The 16,826-nt window shown below is 54.8% G+C and overlaps 2 protein-coding genes and 4 non-coding genes across 6 annotated transcripts; 5 read left to right on the top strand and 1 right to left on the bottom strand.

The window, feature by feature from the left end:
- Positions 1-1,259: 1,259 nt before the first annotated feature.
- LOC148828992 (apoptosis regulator BAX-like) lies at positions 1,260-9,991 on the bottom strand. Its single transcript, XM_088924023.1, has 6 exons — positions 9,933-9,991; positions 7,684-7,732; positions 7,111-7,263; positions 6,723-6,858; positions 6,206-6,310; positions 1,260-5,107 (listed from the first exon to the last, which is right to left on the bottom strand). The coding sequence occupies exons 1-6, from the start codon at positions 9,961-9,963 to the stop codon at positions 5,009-5,011; spliced, it is 573 nt and encodes a 190-aa protein (XP_088780149.1). The 5' UTR covers positions 9,964-9,991; the 3' UTR covers positions 1,260-5,008.
- Positions 9,992-12,013: 2,022 nt separating this feature from the next.
- Positions 12,014-16,641, top strand: rps11 (ribosomal protein S11). Its single transcript, XM_088923102.1, has 5 exons — positions 12,014-12,076; positions 13,303-13,434; positions 14,314-14,389; positions 15,836-15,965; positions 16,469-16,641. The coding sequence occupies exons 1-5, from the start codon at positions 12,062-12,064 to the stop codon at positions 16,590-16,592; spliced, it is 477 nt and encodes a 158-aa protein (XP_088779228.1). The 5' UTR covers positions 12,014-12,061; the 3' UTR covers positions 16,593-16,641.
- LOC148828991 (small nucleolar RNA SNORD35) lies at positions 13,052-13,137 on the top strand. The gene has a single exon (XR_016091513.1). It is a non-coding gene; the product is annotated as a small nucleolar RNA SNORD35 (small nucleolar RNA).
- LOC148828990 (small nucleolar RNA SNORD35) lies at positions 13,900-13,985 on the top strand. Its single transcript, XR_016091514.1, has one exon. It is a non-coding gene; the product is annotated as a small nucleolar RNA SNORD35 (small nucleolar RNA).
- LOC148828989 (small nucleolar RNA SNORD35) lies at positions 14,937-15,022 on the top strand. The gene has a single exon (XR_016091510.1). It is a non-coding gene; the product is annotated as a small nucleolar RNA SNORD35 (small nucleolar RNA).
- On the top strand, positions 16,036-16,121 carry LOC148828988 (small nucleolar RNA SNORD35). The gene has a single exon (XR_016091512.1). It is a non-coding gene; the product is annotated as a small nucleolar RNA SNORD35 (small nucleolar RNA).
- Positions 16,642-16,826: the final 185 nt, after the last annotated feature.

The following is a 16,826-nucleotide window of genomic DNA, read 5'->3' as shown; positions in this document are numbered from 1 at the left end:
GCACTTCGAAACAGTCTGCAAATACCCCCTTACTTCCATTTTAAACCGCTCAAACACAGGGGTCTTCCCAGACCACTTCATTTTATGTATATCATAACGTGCCATCATAATAATTACATGTAATACAAACGAAAATTTAATATTGTTTTCGATGGGGCTGAAACTTAACATCTTTTTCATCAAAACAAATATCGATATTGGTCTCTTTTTTAATATAAGTCTGCAACTTAGTCCAGAACATTTTTAGTCTAGGAGTACTAGTGTTTAGTTCCTCATTGATAATGACCAGAAGATTTGCAATGTGTGGCTCTGGTGACGCGCCGCGGCTAAGGAAAGACCTGCCAAATCGTGTCAAGAAGGATTCTGAATTTGACACATCCTTTTGGGGGAACTGTTACTTAAAATGACTTTTTAATCCCGCTGGAGAAAAAAACAAAATAACATCTCGTTTGCCTTTGATTTGATCAACTTTTCAGGAAACGAGACGGCCTGGGAAGAGACCCACGCGTGAACAGCTCAAGACAGACGTGAGGGCTCCAGACTGTTTCCAAATGCGGACGATGAAAGCCTCTGAGTTTCAGATGCAACAGCTGACGGTGAGGTTACAGGTACTCTCCTGTGTGTTGTAACAGAAAGTTGCAATAAAAAGAAATGTTATATATAATTAAATGTCAGCGGTGGCCCTTTTTACAGTGGATTTCTTTCCTTTGTGAAATCACACACACGCACGGCATACACTTACTGAACACAAGTGAAACGCTGTGGAGCCGCTGTGCGTTCTGCTATAAATTCCAGTCATTCATAGTCTCAGCAAAGACACCGCAGGCACAGACAGTGCAGGCCTTCCAGAGGGGATGGGAGGGGGGGGGGGGGGGCCCTATCTCTGCTGTTTCAGTCCTCTCTGTCTGGAGACGTCGGGGGCGAGACACAGCCCCGGCCCCCCAGCAGGGGGCGCAAGAGTGGACCTGCACGTGTGTGTGTGTGTGTGTGTACACGCGTGGTGGGGTCAGTTAAGACTCGCTGACCAACCTGGACAGCCTCTCTTCAGACCGCGTGGCGGGGAATCCAGTCGGGGAACATGCAAACTCCACCAAGAAGGCCCTCGGGAGCAGAATCCAATCACATCTAATCGAACCCGGGTCCCGACAGCTGGAGGGCAGCAGTGCTGACCACCAAGCCGCTGTGCGGACGCCTAATGAGACCCAGTTATTTAATAATCCTTCACGACTGGGGGAAAAAAAAACCCCCACAGCAACTCCTTTCTTTAAATTCATAAAAATGTTTTATTCCAATTCATGGTGTTTTTTTTTTCAGTGAATACAAAGGTTGAGAAAATGGTATAAAACGGAATAAAAAAACCTTTATCCAAACACAGTAAGAGAAGGCCGGAAGGCTCACGGCCTGTAGCAGGAGGAGCGCTGGGTGGACAGAGGGGGTCGGAGCTCTCGCTGGGGCGGGCGGCTGCCAGCTGACCGGGGCGGAGATTCAGATCGAGATCCGGAGACATGAAGTGATGCCAGGAGCAGCCGCGTCAAACCTCTCCGCTCCTCGCCTCCTGGCGTCTCCCCTTTCCGACTGCTGTCCCTCTCGGAGTCCCGCGGGCCAGCCAGCTTGTCAGCCAGTCACTGGGGCGGGCAGTCAGTGGGGCTGTCAGCCAGTCAGTCAGTGGGGCTGTCAGTCAGTGGGGCAGTCAGCCAGTCAGTCACTGGGGCGGTCAGTCAGTGGGGCGGTCAGCCAGTCAGTCAGTCAGTCACTGGGGTGGTCAGCCAGCCAGTCAGTCAGTGGGGCGGTCAGTCAGCCAGCCAGTCAGTCAGTGGGGCGGTCAGTCAGTCAGTCACTGGGGCGGTCAGTCAGTCAGTCACTGGGGCGGGCAGTCAGTCAGTAGGGTGGGCAGTCAGTCAGCCAGTCAGCCAGTCAGTGGGGCGGTCAGCCAGCCAGCCAGCCAGTCACTGGGGCGGTCAGCCAGCCAGCCAGCCAGTCAGTCAGTGGGGCGGTCAGCCAGCCAGCCAGCCAGCCAGTCAGTGGGGCGGTCAGCCAGCCAGCCAGCCAGCCAGCCAGTCAGTGGGGCGGTCAGCCAGCCAGCCAGCCAGTCAGTCAGTCAGTCAGTGGGGCGGTCAGTCAGTCAGTCAGTCAGTCAGTCAGTGGGGCAGTCAGTCAGTCAGTGGGGCAGTCAGTCAGTGGGGCGGTCAGCCAGTCAGTCAGTCAGTCAGTGGGGCGGTCAGCCAGCCAGTCAGTCACTGGGGCGGTCAGCCAGCCAGTCAGTCAGTCAGTGGGGCGGTCAGCCAGCCAGTCAGCCAGTCAGTGGGGCGGTCAGCCAGTCAGTCAGTCAGTGGGGCGGTCAGCCAGTCAGTCAGTCAGTCAGTGGGGCGGTCAGCCAGTCAGCCAGTCAGTCAGTGGGGCGGTCAGCCAGTCAGTCAGTCAGTCAGTGGGGCGGTCAGCCAGTCAGCCAGTCAGTCAGTGGGGCGGTCAGCCAGTCAGCCAGTCAGTCAGTGGGGCGGTCAGCCAGTCAGCCAGTCAGTCAGTCAGTGGGGCGGTCAGCCAGTCAGTCAGTCAGTCAGTGGGGCGGTCAGCCAGTCAGCCAGTCAGTCACTGGGGCGGTCAGCCAGCCAGTCAGTCAGTCAGTGGGGCGGTCAGCCAGTCAGTCAGTCAGTCAGTGGGGCGGTCAGCCAGTCAGCCAGTCAGTCAGTTGGCCAGTCTGTCACTGTGCAGGTCAGCCCCCTGGTCAGACGGGGATGTGGAGAGCAGAGTCAGCGGTCAGGGAGAGGAGTGGACAGTGGGACTGGAGCACAGAGCCTCTCTCTCCGCACAGGTACAGCTCCCTCCTGTGGCAGAGAGGGTCTTGCCTGGTGCGCTGGGCGCTGTGTCCAGAACTTCAGAAGCCCTCCCCCTGTTTTCCCGGCAGGCCTTTCACACATTTGTCAAGAAACATTAAATACTTTAAAAAAAAATATACAAAAAAAAGACTAAGTTATTGTTTTTTGCCTCTAAATTTTCAAAGCAACCACACTGGCAACAGGACGAAAACCAAACACTCTTTCAAGTCAATGTCGTCTCCCCCCCTCACACCCCGTAATCGTACTTCATATAGGACCCTCCACCGTGGAAAAATAAACGTTTTGGATAGGAACACAGAAGCAGAATCCAGCCAATGACTGGGCAGGCCCCAGTGGCCATCCCTGATGACATCACCACAGACCCACCGCTAGGGCCTTCAGGGCCATCCCTGATGACATCACCACAGACCCACCGCTAGGGCCCCATGGCGATCCCTGATGACATCACCACAGACCCACCGCTAGGGCCCCATGGCGATCCCTGATGACATCACCACAGACCCACCGCTAGGGCCCCAGTGGCCATCCCTGATGACATCACCACAGACCCACCACTAGGGCCCCCATGGCGATCCCTGATGACATCACCACAGACCCACCGCTAGGGCCTTCAGGGCCATCCCTGATGACATCACCACAGACCCACCGCTAGGGCCCCATGGCGATCCCTGATGACATCACCACAGACCCACCGCTAGGGCCCCATGGCGATCCCTGATGACATCACCACAGACCCACCGCTAGGGCCCCAGTGGCCATCCCTGATGACATCACCACAGACCCACCACTAGGGCCCCCATGGCGATCCCTGATGACATCACCACAGAGCCACCACTAGGGCCTGTATGGCGATCCCTGATGACATCACCACAGACCCACCGCTAGGGCCCCCATGGCGATCCCTGATGACATCACCACAGACCCACCGCTAGGGCCCCAGTGGCCATCCCTGATGACATCACCACAGACCCACCACTAGGGCCCCCATGGCGATCCCTGATGACATCACCACAGAGCCACCACTAGGGCCTGTATGGCGATCCCTGATGACATCACCACAGACCCACCGCTAGGGCCCCCATGGCGATCCCTGATGACATCACCACAGACCCACCGCTAGGGCCCCAGTGGCCATCCCTGATGACATCACCACAGACCCCCCCCCCCCCCCCCCCCCACTACGGCCCATAGGGCGATCCCTAATGACATCACCACAGAGCCACCACTAGGGCCTGTATGGCGATCCCTGATGACATCACCACAGACCCACCGCTAGGGCCCCCATGGCGATCCCTGATGACATCACCACAGACCCACCGCTAGGGCCCCAGTGGCCATCCCTGATGACATCACCACAGACCTACCACTAGGGCCCCCATGGCGATCCCTGATGACATCACCACAGACCCCCCCCCCCACTACGGCCCCTAGAGTGATCCCTGATGACATCACCACAGAGCCACCACTAGGGCCTGTATAGCGATTCCTGATGACATCACCACAGACCCACCGCTAGGGCCTGTATGGCGATTCCTGATGACATCACCACAGACCCACCACTAGGGCCTGTATGGTGATCCCTGATGACATCACCACAGACCCACCGGTCAAGCCTCGGTGCCGATCCCCGCTGACGAGCAGGGACTCGTGCGGAATGGGAAAAACAAACAAAAGAACAAACAGGTCTCGTGTTCCCAGAGCCAGGGCTGGAATTAAATAACAGATCCCAGATCCCAGATCCCAGATCCCAGATCCCAGATCCCCCTCCCACACTTCTGCCGCAAAGTTCCTCGATTCAGCCCTCTCCTGAAGATTTAATTAGGAAGCACAGGGAAACGCAAACCTTTCCCCCCCCGATCGGTCTGCTCCTCGGTGAACTGACTCCAAAACCCATTATAATTCCTTCTGTTTATCTGCCCTCCGCACTGCACACCCCCACCCCCCGGCACACAGAAATGGAACAGTCCAGTCCCTGTTCACTGTGGGAGGACAATACCAAGTGATGGGAGAGGCAGGGGGGACAAGTGAGGACTGGGCGATCCGGGGACCGGACAGACAGAGGGACAGGCAAGCAGGCAGTCGGGATACAGCACCCGGCCCTCTCTCCTCCTCACGGCGGAGCTGGGGTGGCACGGGACAGAGAGAGGGGGCGTAGGGCTGCGCCCCCACCTCCTTCACATCTTGCGTATGACCAGAACGGTGGTGAGCACCCCGGCCAGGAACACGCCCACCGTCTGCCAGGTGGGGGTGCCGAAGTAGGACCTGATCCCTTCCTGAAAGAGCAGGAGAGAGGATTCTGCGATTAGATGCTTCCCTACAATAATAATAATAATAATAATAATAATAATAATAATACAGTGTGTGATCTCCTGTCCCAGCCTGAGGAACAGACAGTGAGTCTGTCTCTCAATAATAATAATACAGTGTGTGATCTCCTGTCCCAGCCTGAGGAACAGACAGTGAGCCCGTCTCTCAATAATAATAATACAGTGTGTGATCTCCTGTCCCAGCCTGAGGAACAGACAGTGAGCCTGTCTCTCAATAATAATAATACAGTGTGTGATCTCCTGTCCCAGCCTGAGGAACAGACAGTGAGCCTGTCTCTCAGTAATAATAATACAGTGTGTGATCTCCTGTCCCAGCCTGAGGAACAGACAGTGAGCCTGTCTCTCAATAATAATAATACAGTGTGTGATCTCCTGTCCCAGCCTGAGGAACAGACAGTGAGCCTGTCTCTCAATAATAATACAGTGTGTGATCTCCTGTCACAGCCTGAGGAACAGAAAGTGAGCCTGTCTCTCAATAATAATAATACAGTGTGTGATCTCCTGTCCCAGCCTGAGGAACAGACAGTGAGCCTGTCTCTCAGTAATAATAATACAGTGTGTGATCTCCTGTCCCAGCCTGAGGAACAGACAGTGAGCCTGTCTCTCAATAATAATACAGTGTGTGATCTCCTGTCCCAGCCTGAGGAACAGACAGTGAGCCTGTCTCTCAGTAATAATAATACAGTGTGTGATCTCCTGTCCCAGCCTGAGGAACAGACAGTGAGCCTGTCTCTCAATAATAATAATACAGTGTGTGATCTCCTGTCCCAGCCTGAGGAACAGACAGTGAGCCTGTCTCTCAATAATAATAATACAGTGTGTGATCTCCTGTCCCAGCCTGAGGAACAGACAGTGAGCCTGTCTCTCAATAATAATAATACAGTGTGTGATCTCCTGTCCCAGCCTGAGGAACAGACAGTGAGCCCGTCTCTCAATAATAATAATACAGTGTGTGATCTCCTGTCCCAGCCTCAGGAACAGACCCCTGCGCTCAGACACACTCTGACAGACGCTGACTGACAGGTAAAGAGACAGTCGTCCTACCCAGCCGCCCTGCTCTCTGATCCAGTTGAGGACGTGCTCGCGGAGGTAATCCATCGTCCAGCTGATGATCGTCCTGATGATGTCGGGGACCTTGGTCACCAGGGCCTGAGGGAGACAGGATGGATGACCGTTACCCGTCAGACGTCCAGCCAGCTGACCCTGACCCCCTCTGGACCAAGGGGTGTCACCACCTGTGGGATGACACCCTGTCCTCAGGACAGTGTCACCTTGATGACCAGCCCACAGGTGAACTCAGAGCAGGACAGAGGTGGAGGACAGTATCACCTTGATGACCAGCCCACAGGTGAACTCAGAGCAGGACAGAGGTGGAGGACAGTATCACCTCGATGACCAGCCCACAGGTGAACTCAGAGCAGGACAGAGGTGGAGGACAGTATCACCTTGATGACCAGCCCACAGGTGAACTCAGAGCAGGACAGAGGTGGAGGACAGTATCACCTTGATGACCAGCCCACAGGTGAACTCAGAGCAGGACAGAGGTGAAGGACAGTATCACCTTGATGACCAGCCGGCAGGCGAAGTAGAAGAGAGCCACCACACGACCCCAGTTGAACTTCCCATCGGAGAAGATCTGACAGGCCACCTGCACGAACACCTCCTTACTGGGCTGCAGAGCCGAGTTATTGATCATCCTGAGAGAGAGACACAGACAGTTATTGATCGTCCTGAGAGAGAGACACACAGACAGTCATTGATCGTCCTGAGAGAGAGACACAGACAGTCATTGATCATCCTGAGAGAGAGACACAGACAGTCATTGATCATCCTGAGAGAGAGACACAGACAGTCACTGATCGTCCTGAGAGAGACACACAGACAGTCATTGATTGTCCTGAGAGAGAGACACAGTTACCGATCGTCCTGAGAGAGACACACTGACTCACTGCTGCAGCTCCACATTGCTGTCCAGCTCGTCTCCGATTCGCTGCAGACATTGCGCCAGCTGCTTGTGGGCGGGGTCACACAGCTCAGCCCCGTCCAGCTGAGAATATGTCACCTGGACATCTGAGTGTCGAGATATCCTGTCATAGATAAAACTGAGAGAGAGAGGGGTTAATACAGACACACTGACTGGACACTCCAGTACACTAACACTGCACTGAGAGAGAGAGGGGTTATTACACACACACTGACTGGACACTCCAGTACATTAACACTGCACTGAGAGAGAGAGGGGTTAATACACACACACTGACTGGACACTCCAGTACATTAACACTGCACTGAGAGAGAGAGGGGTTAATACAGACACACTGACTGGACACTCCAGTACAGTAACACTGCACTGAGAGAGAGAGGGGTTAATACACACACACTGACTGGACACTCCAGTACAGTAACACTGCACTGAGAGAGAGAGGCACTGTACTTCCTCAATGCTAAGTAACCCCTCTCTCCCAGTGCAGTGTTAATGATAAGAAAAACAGGAATATTTAGTTAATTTGAGGCAGTCTTACTCTTTTAATAAGGCTGCTCCCGTCTCTATGATGCGATCATTGGAGCTCCCTGCAAAAACAAAATACCCAATATCCAATCAATACTTAAACCATACCAGATCAATATCCAGACAGTAATGCCTCGTCCCCCACCATGGCTGTCTGCCTGGTCCTGTCACAGAAGCAGTCAGACTCTGAACGCCGACACCAGCCCCCCGAGAACAGGACCCCTTCCTCGGGTCCAACAAGACTGGACACAAACTGCCGGACCAGCTGTCCTCCTGGTGTAACAGGACTGGACCTGAACCACCGGACCAGCTGTCCTCCTGGTCCAACAGGACTGGACCTGAACCGCCGGACCAGCTGTCCTCCTGGTCCAACAGGACTGGACCTGAACCACCGGACCAGCTGTCCTCCTGGTGTAACAGCACTGGACCTGAACCGCCGGACCAGCTGTCCTCCTGGTCCAACAGCACTGGACCTGAACCGCCGGACCAGCTGTCCTCCTGGTGTAACAGGACTGGACCTGAACCACCGGACCAGCTGTCCTCCCGGTCCAACAGGACCGGACCTGGTGTCAGAACAGCCAGCCCAGAAGGGTCACTACAGGCTATGTGACTCTCTGTACGGGCTACAGCACAGCAGTACGCAGCCGGCACACTCGCTGTCGGCTGTCCAGTGTCACTCTCCGTCGCTCACAGCTGCTCTCCCTCTGTCAGCTGTCTGTCCCTCCTCTTCTCCTGCCTCGCCCAAGACTCGCGTTTCTGAATGACTCCCACCGCTGGGCCCGACACGCAGGCGACCCACTTTCATCAGAAGTGATCAAAACCGCGAGACCGGTGACACAAGAACCGCAGCGAACTCGACGCCGCTGCTAGGCGTTACAGCTGGGCCCTCAGACTCAGCTCCTGGGGGGTCTGGCTTTCCTGCAGCTCTTGGCCTCGTTAACCAATTAACTTCCATTCGTTCTCGGAGGCGGGGGGGGGGTGGTCTTCTGGAGAAGTGTGGGAGTCGGGCACAAGTAGGAGAATGTGCGGGGGTGACAGACCAGGAGACACTGGGGGACACACCGGACACCCCTGAGCTGCTGTGGCGGAAGAGAAGCAGAAGGATGGAACAGGGCTGAAACACCGAGCTGCCATACCGACGTTGGTAGCAGTAAGAACTAGAGCTGAGAACAGATCATGCCCAAGATATCAGACTATCAGAGGACAGTGAGAGCAGGGTAAAAACACAGTACAGCGCAGTAAAGCCCAGTGAGATCAGGGTAAAAGCACAGTACAGTATAGTAAAGCCCAGTGAGATCAGACTGAAAGCACAGTACAGTGCAGTAAAGCCAGGTGAGATCAGAGTGAAAGCACAGTACAGTGCAATAAAGCCAGGTGAGATCAGGGTAAAAGCACAGTACAGAGCAGTAAAGCCCAGTGAGATCAGGGTAAAAGCACAGTACAGAGCAGTAAAGCCCAGTGAGATCGGGGTAAAAGCACAGTACAGTATAGTAAAGCCCAGTGATATCAGAGTGAAAGCACAGTATAGTGCAGTAAAGCCAGGTGAGATCAGGGTAAAAACACAGTACAGGGCAGTAAAGCCCAGTGAGATCAGGGTAAAAACACAGTACAGAGCAGTAAAGCCCAGTGAGATCAGGGTAAAAGCACAGTACAGAGCAGTAAAGCCCAGTGAGATCAGGGTAAAAGCAGAATGAAGTGTAGCATACAGTCCGGAGATCAGGGTAAAAGCACAGTACAGTATAGTATAGTAAAGCCCAGTGATATCAGAGTGAAAGCACAGTACAGTGCAGTAAAGCCAGGTGAGATCAGGGTAAAAACACAGTACAGAGCAGTAAAGCCCAGTGAGATCAGGGTAAAAGCAGAATGAAGTGTAGCATACAGTCCGGAGATCAGGGTAAAAGCACAGTGAAGTGTAAGTGATCAGAGTGCGATCACAGCAACACGCTGTAACGTAGAAAGGTACAGCGAGGAATGTCAAAGCGAAACCTGACGGCGGAACACGGTGACGAAGCAGAAAGCCTGTGAGCAGGGCAGGGAGACCACGTCGTGCGGATGTTTCTGTTCCAGAGCGGCCGGTTACGCGTTCAGACATGCCCCTCTGCGCGCAGACCCGGCGAGCCCACACGCCCCCGAGCTCGGGGCTCACACCTGCAGGACCCGCTCCCCCTCCTGGCTCTAAAACACGGCCCCTCCGGCTTCCGAGTACCGGGTCTGTCTCGGCTCGGCTCGGCTCGAACAGCTGATCGGGTACACCAAACTCACCCGGGTCGCCTCCGCCTGACGGCGCCGCCATCTTTGTGCTCAATGGGGCTCCGCACTTCCGCCCCTCGTCATGTGACGGGGGGAGAACTAAAGCATGGCGGCGTTCGGGGCAGCTTCACCTCTGAATTGCCCCTGAATTACTGAGGAAAACAGTTATTCTTTTCATTTCATTTCAGAGTTATCTTTCATTTCTGCTGTTTTCAAAAGAGCTCTGCTGAAGTCTGCTGAAACGAAACAGCGCCACGGGCAGTACTTTTCCCGCTTCGCAGAAATACATACTGTATTATGTTAATTTTTAATCCCATTGAAAAAAAAAATATATAATTTGTCATTGATTTAATCATTATACGTGCTCGTTAATATTTAGATATAACACGAAATTGTCTGGGAAGAGACTCGCATTTGAAAAGTTTAAGATAAACATAAGGCCGTAAATAAAAACACGAAAGCTGTGCGAGCCTCATTTTCATTTGCGTCATTTAATCTTTTTTTCTGTCAAATGCAACTGCATTATGTACCCCGATTATGAATGTATTCTTGTCGCTACAATAAAAAAAGGTCTAAGTAAAAAGGTTGGCTCTCCGTTAGATTCACCGGTAGAGGGTCACCCGGAGGCTCACTGCCCTTATCAAACCTTTACTTGACATCCGACGACACAAACAGAGGAGAGAATCTTTAAGATGGACTGGAAACATTTATTTTAATTCTATAAAAATCCGAAAAGCGCCAAAGCGAGTTAACCTTTGATATACGTAAAAAAATAATTGGGTGATCTAATTTACTTCATTATCTCTGGCAGTTAATTGTTTTTTTCCCCCCGATTGTGTCTTATTTTCTCTTGTACTGGTTCCTGCTCCTCTAGTTGTATTTGGATTTGTAAATTCCGTACACGTTTAATAAAAATTAAAAAAACAACACCAAACAGAGGACAGAAGGAATCCGAAACACAGACGCCAAAAACGAAACACTGAACTGTCCGTCGCCAGGGCTGATTACAGATCTGAGCACAGGATGGTGATTGTTCTCATGCACCGATTGTGTGTTTTGCTTTGTTGTTGTTCAGGTTCTTGATGGAGCTCAAGAAATACTGCGTTTCCGAGAGGCATCGGACCTGCCGGCGCCAGGTCGTGGTGCTTTCGGGTCTGGTCGGCGCGCTGTTTGGGGTGTCTGTGCCTACAGGTTGTCTTTCTTTGTATCGATTCATCCATCGTTTATCTCCTTCTTCAGTTTCAATGGGCGCAAGGCAGGGTACACCCTGGACAGGACACCAGTCACACACCCACACCAGGGCCAGTCCATCACAGGACACACACACACACACTCACACCAGGGCCAGTCCATCACAGGACACACACACACACCCACACCAGGGCCAGTCCATCACAGGACACAAACACACACTCACACCACGGCCAGTCCATCACAGGACACACACACACACTCACACCACGGCCAGTCCATCACAGGACACACACACACACACACACACACACACACACACACACCACACACCAGGGTCAGGTGTCCCAGAGCCAGTGAACCCCTCAGCACGTCTCTGGACTGTGGGAGGAAACCCACATCAATATGTGGAGAACATACAGACTCCACACAGACAGCAGTCCAGGAACTCCACCCAGAGACCCAGCTTTGCGATGCAGCAGTGCTGACCACAGGGCCGCCATGCCACCCTTGTACTGACTAACAGCTGGAACACAGCCAAGCCGGGCTGTATTTGAACTCAAACTCGACAGGAGCGTCTTAATGGACAGCAGTTCGCGGCGAGCGCACCACCGCGCATGCTCTGCTCCGTCAGCGATGGCGTCAGGCGATGACCCGGGGACGATTTTAAAACGCAGCTCGTGGATCGCCGTCCCGAAGCAACCTGCCCATTGGACCCCTTGTGAACTCAAAATAAAATCTACTGTGAGTTCTGTGTTAACTGCGGCGCATATGACAACGCAGTGCAGTTTGCCAGTAATGGCTGCCCCCTCTTAGCCTTCATCCTGGATCCCTCCGACTGTATCCTCCGCCGGCTTCCTTTGCCCTCGCTCTGACGTCACGTCCGGCCCGGGCGGATTTGGGCCCCGCGCGGCGGAAGGAGGCCCTCTTTTACTACTCGACGGTCCAAGATGGCGGACGCACAGGTAGGCGAGACGGAGCGGCGTGGAGGGATTAAAACGGGCCGAAGGCGCACATTTAACCACTGGAATCGCCCGGTTAGGCTGGATTAGTGCAGGGGAAGTTCTGCCGGAGAGCACCAGGGCCCTCGGAGCTCCGCAGAGCCTCAGGGTTTTCCGCTTTCCGCCGTCTCGTACATCAGCCTCTCCAGCAATGTGTGCGGGGCGGCTGGCCGAGACGGGCTAGGCCGGGCCCGTTCGGGATGCGCGGCCTCACAAGCGTCGCGTTTGACCGAGCCCGCAGAATGCGGTCCGGGCTGTGTCTGCGCTGGGCCCAGTCTGGGCTGTGTCGGGCTGTGTCTGCGCTGGACCGGGCTAGACCGGGCTTGTGGGTTTGGACTCTACCGTGTGACGGTCCCGGTCGCCTCCCGGAGCCGGTGTGGGTTATTCCCAGTAACCTGGGAACTGGCTGGGTTTCCTGGAGACGTGCCGGCTCGGGCGAGGGCCGCCGGCGTGTCCGGACCCTGCGTGCCCTGCCCGGTGCCGGCTCGGACGGGTATCTTGTCCTGCTCGGCTCGGGGGTGTCCCGTCCAGCGCACATGGGCTCGGTGGCGCTGTGACAAGTCGCTCTGTTTTCCAGAGCTCAGAATCGCCTTTTTGCATGGGTGCCGTCTAAGAGACGCCTCCTAAAATAGAGGGCTGTTTCTTTTCACCCTGATATCCCTCGAAATTTACAGCGTTTTTACCCTGAACGCTGTAGTGAGCTTTTACCTTGACTTCACTGGGCTTTACTGTGCTGTATTTACCCTGATCTCACTGGAGTATTACCCTGTGTGGTAGATCTGCTGTCAGCGCTCCTTGCAGTGAATGCTGCCAGGAGGAACGAGACTTCAAACCATAACCTTGGTGGTCTCTGGTTCCGGTCCTGGCCCGGGCTCACCGGGTTTCCTCTGGTTCTGGGGTGGTCACTCCGGGCTCGGGGAAGGAAGAGGGTCTCCGGGCTGCAGGTGATGGTCTTTCTCACGATGGTCTTCTGAGCCCCTGTGGCCCTGAGGACACCTGCCTCACGGCAACACTGATGCAGCCCGGAGGCGGTCAGAGTGGACCTCCAGGGTCCGCGGCCTGCAGTGGATATGGGATGGGAGACGGCCGAACCTCTGGGGGGGGGGAGCCTAGCTGCAGGTCAGGGGCTCCTGGGGGTGTCTGGACTGTGCCGGGCCGGACTGTAACGCGAGCCGCTGTTGTCATTCCAGACGGAGAGGTCCTACCAGAAGCAGCCCACCATCTTCCAGAACAAGAAGAGGACTCTGGTGGCGGAGGGAAGCAAGGAGAAACTACCCCGCTACTACAGGAGTGTGGGGCTGGGCTTCAAGACCCCCCGAGAGGTGAGAGGGGTCAATCCTGACACTGGACACTCCAGTACATTAACACTGCACTGAGAGAGAGAGGGGGGTTAATACACACACACTGACTGGACACTCCAGTACATTAACACTGCACTGAGAGAGAGAGGGGTTAATACACACACACTGACTGGACACTCCAGTACATTAACACTGCACTGAGAGAGAGGGGGGTTAATACACACACACACTGACTGGACACTCCAGTACATTAACACTGCACTGAGAGAGAGAGAGGGGTTCATACACACACTGACTGGACACTCCAGTACATTAACACTGCACTGAGAGAGAGAGAGGGGTTAATACAGACACACTGACTGGAAACTCCAGTACATTAACACTGCACTGAGAGAGGGGATTAATTAACATCCAGCAGAATAGTTATCATGAATGACTCTGTACCCCTCAGCAGAAGCTCTGTGAGCAGGGAGAGGGTCTCCGGGCTGCAGGTGATGGTCTTTCTCACGATGGTCTTCTGAGCCTGTGTGGCCCTGAGGACACCTGCCTCACGGCAATACTGATGCAGCCCGGGTTAAATTAAAGTCCAGGTTCGAATTCAGTTTGAGATTTAAATTTTAGTGGGGTGTTTAATTCAGCTAATTAACCAGGAGAAGCAGTCACAATTTGAAACTCCCAAAAATACCGTGAGATAAGAGAAGTCTAGTCTGTTGAGTCCCTCTAGGCAGTATGGTTGATATTTCAGCTGTACTGTTTTAAGTTTCACTTGCAGGTAGAGCTGGCGTTAAGAGTGCCAGCTGAGCTCTCGGCAGCGTTGGGGGCGTGTGTGCTGTGTCAGGGGCTCCCGTCTGTGTCGTGGTGTCCGCTGGGAAGGTGACGAGATTATTTTGTTGTCCGCAGGCCATCGAGGGAACTTACATTGACAAGAAGTGTCCTTTCACCGGCAATGTGTCCATCCGGGGGAGAATCCTGTCAGGTGAGTAAACATCCGCAAGACGCCCCTTGGGCTGTGGAGTTCAGTGATCTGAGGAGCTCGGGTGTACACAGTTCTCTGGGAAGTCCAGAAGAGCCTCCTGTCCTGACTGGAGGAGCTCACCCAGCTGTGTCTGGAGAGAAGCCAGGGTATCGGCTTTAACCACAGGGCTGGGCAGCTTGTTCCACACCCCCACCCCCCTCTGTGTACAGAAGAGCCTCCTGTCCTGACTGGAGGAGCTCACCCAGCTGTGTCTGGAGAGAAGCCAGGGTATCGGCTTCAACAGCAGGGCTGGGCAGCTTGTTCCCCACCCCCACCCCCCTCTGTGTACAGAAGAGCCTCCTGTCCTGACTGGAGGAGCTCACCCAGCTGTGTCTGGAGAGAAGCCAAGGTATCGGCTTCAACAGCAGGGCTGGGCAGCTTGTTCCCCACCCCCACCCCCTCTGTGTACAGAAGAGCCTCCTGTCCTGACTGGAGGAGCTCACCCAGCTATGTCTGGAGAGAAGCCAAGGTATTGGCTTCAACAACTGCAGGGAGAGGGTCTCCGGGCTGCAGGTGATGGTCTTTCTCACGATGGTCTTCTGAGCCTGTGTGGCCCTGAGGACACTTGCCTCACGGCAATACTGATGCAGCCTGGAGCCGCTCCTGGACTGTCTGCCTGAGCCCAGACAGAGCCGCTCCCCTCCTGAAGTCCCCCTGAGCCCCAGAGGACTGTCTGCCCGAGCCCAGACAGAGCCGCTCCCCTCCTGAAGTCCCCCTGAGCCCCAGAGGACTGTCTGCCTGAGCCCAGACAGAGCTGCTCCCCTCCTGAAGTCCCCCTGAGCCCCAGAGGACTGTCTGCCCGAGCCCAGACAGAGCCGCTCCCCTCCTGAAGTCCCCCTGAGCCCCATAGGACTGTCTGCCCAAGCCCAGACAGAGCTGCTCCCCTCCTGAAGTCCCCCTGAGCCCCAGAGGACTGTCTGCCCGAGCCCAGACAGAGCCGCTCCCCTCCTGAAGTCCCACTGAACCCCTCGATCCTCCCTGAGCCCCAGACACCCTCTCTCCCTGAGCCGCTCTTGGTGTTGGGCGCGAGTCGCTCACAGAAGTGCTCGTTGTGCAGCCTTGGCGGTCTCTCATACTCGTCCCACTGTTGCACCCAGAACCCCGGCCTGGCAGTCCAGACGTCAGCCGGCCTCTCTCGTCCTCCGGGGGGACACGCCTGTACCCCGTGTCTGCTGGTGTGGAGTAGCCCCGATACACCACGGCCCCCCTCCCTCCTCAGAGTGGGAGCTGCCTGGTGTGCAGCAGGTTTTTATCCATCAGGATCAATCTGTTCTGAGCTGAGGGCTTTCAGGCAGGTTTAACTGTAGGACGAGCAGCGTCAAGCGCTCGTCAGCGAGGGGCTGTCGCTCGCTGGGAGCGTCCGCTGTCCGTCGGTTCGCTCACCGCCTGCTTCTCTCTCTCTCTCAGGCGTGGTGACGAAGATGAAGATGCAGAGGACCATTGTGATCCGCAGGGATTACCTGCACTACATCCGCAAGTACAACCGCTTCGAGAAGAGGCACAAGAACATGTCTGTGCACCTGTCGCCCGCCTTCAGGTGAGCGCCTCCCGCTGTCCGAGGGGGGGGCTTCTGCGTCGTGCTGGTCTCGGGCTCGCTGTCTCTGAGCTGCAGGTGATGGTCTTTCTCACGATGGTCTTCCTAGTCCTGGCGACTCTGATGACGACTGCCTCATGGCATTGCTGATGCAGCTCAGAGGGCAGATCAGTGTCTGTATTAACCCCTCTCTCTCTCAGTGCAGTGTTCATGTACTGGAGTGTCCAGTCAGTGTGTCTGTATTAACCCCTCTCTCTCTCAGTGCAGTGTTAATGTACTGGAGTGTCCAGTCAGTGTGTCTGTATGAACCCCTCTCTCTCAGTGCAGTGTTAATGTCCTGGAGTGTCCAGTCAGTGTGTGTGTATTAACCCCTCTCTCTCTCAGTGCAGTGTTAATGTACTGGAGTGTCCAGTCAGTGTGTGTGTATTAACCCCTCTCTCTCTCTCAGTGCAGTGTTCATGTACTGGAGTGTCCAGTCAGTATTAACCCCTCTCTCTCTCCTCCAGGGATGTGCAGGTGGGTGACATTGTCACAGTGGGAGAGTGTCGTCCCCTCAGTAAGACGGTGAGGTTCAATGTCCTGAAGGTCACCAAGGCTGCCGGCGCCAAGAAGCAGTTCCAGAAGTTTTAGCTCGGCGGTCCTGGACTTGTTTCTGGTTTCAATAAAAGCTCTTTCCAAACCCTGGTGTGGCTGTGTCCGTGGCCTCGCTGCTCTCCTGTGGGATCTGTCCCGGCTGCGTGCATGGCTGCAGTCCTGCAGGGCGAGACACTCTTCGACAGGGCGCTCCTCAGACCAATAGTTAATGATAGGTTCCCAGTACCCTTCCTGGGGGCCTGAATACCAGTGGCTGTGCTGGGTTCCCAA

This window comes from Atractosteus spatula, chromosome 8 (genome assembly GCF_055471065.1).
Source record: "Atractosteus spatula isolate fAtrSpa1 chromosome 8, fAtrSpa1.hap1, whole genome shotgun sequence".
Classification (NCBI taxonomy): Eukaryota; Metazoa; Chordata; class Actinopteri; order Semionotiformes; family Lepisosteidae; genus Atractosteus; species Atractosteus spatula.
Note: the sequence above shows the minus strand (reverse complement) of the source record. Positions and strands in the feature narration are given on the sequence as shown.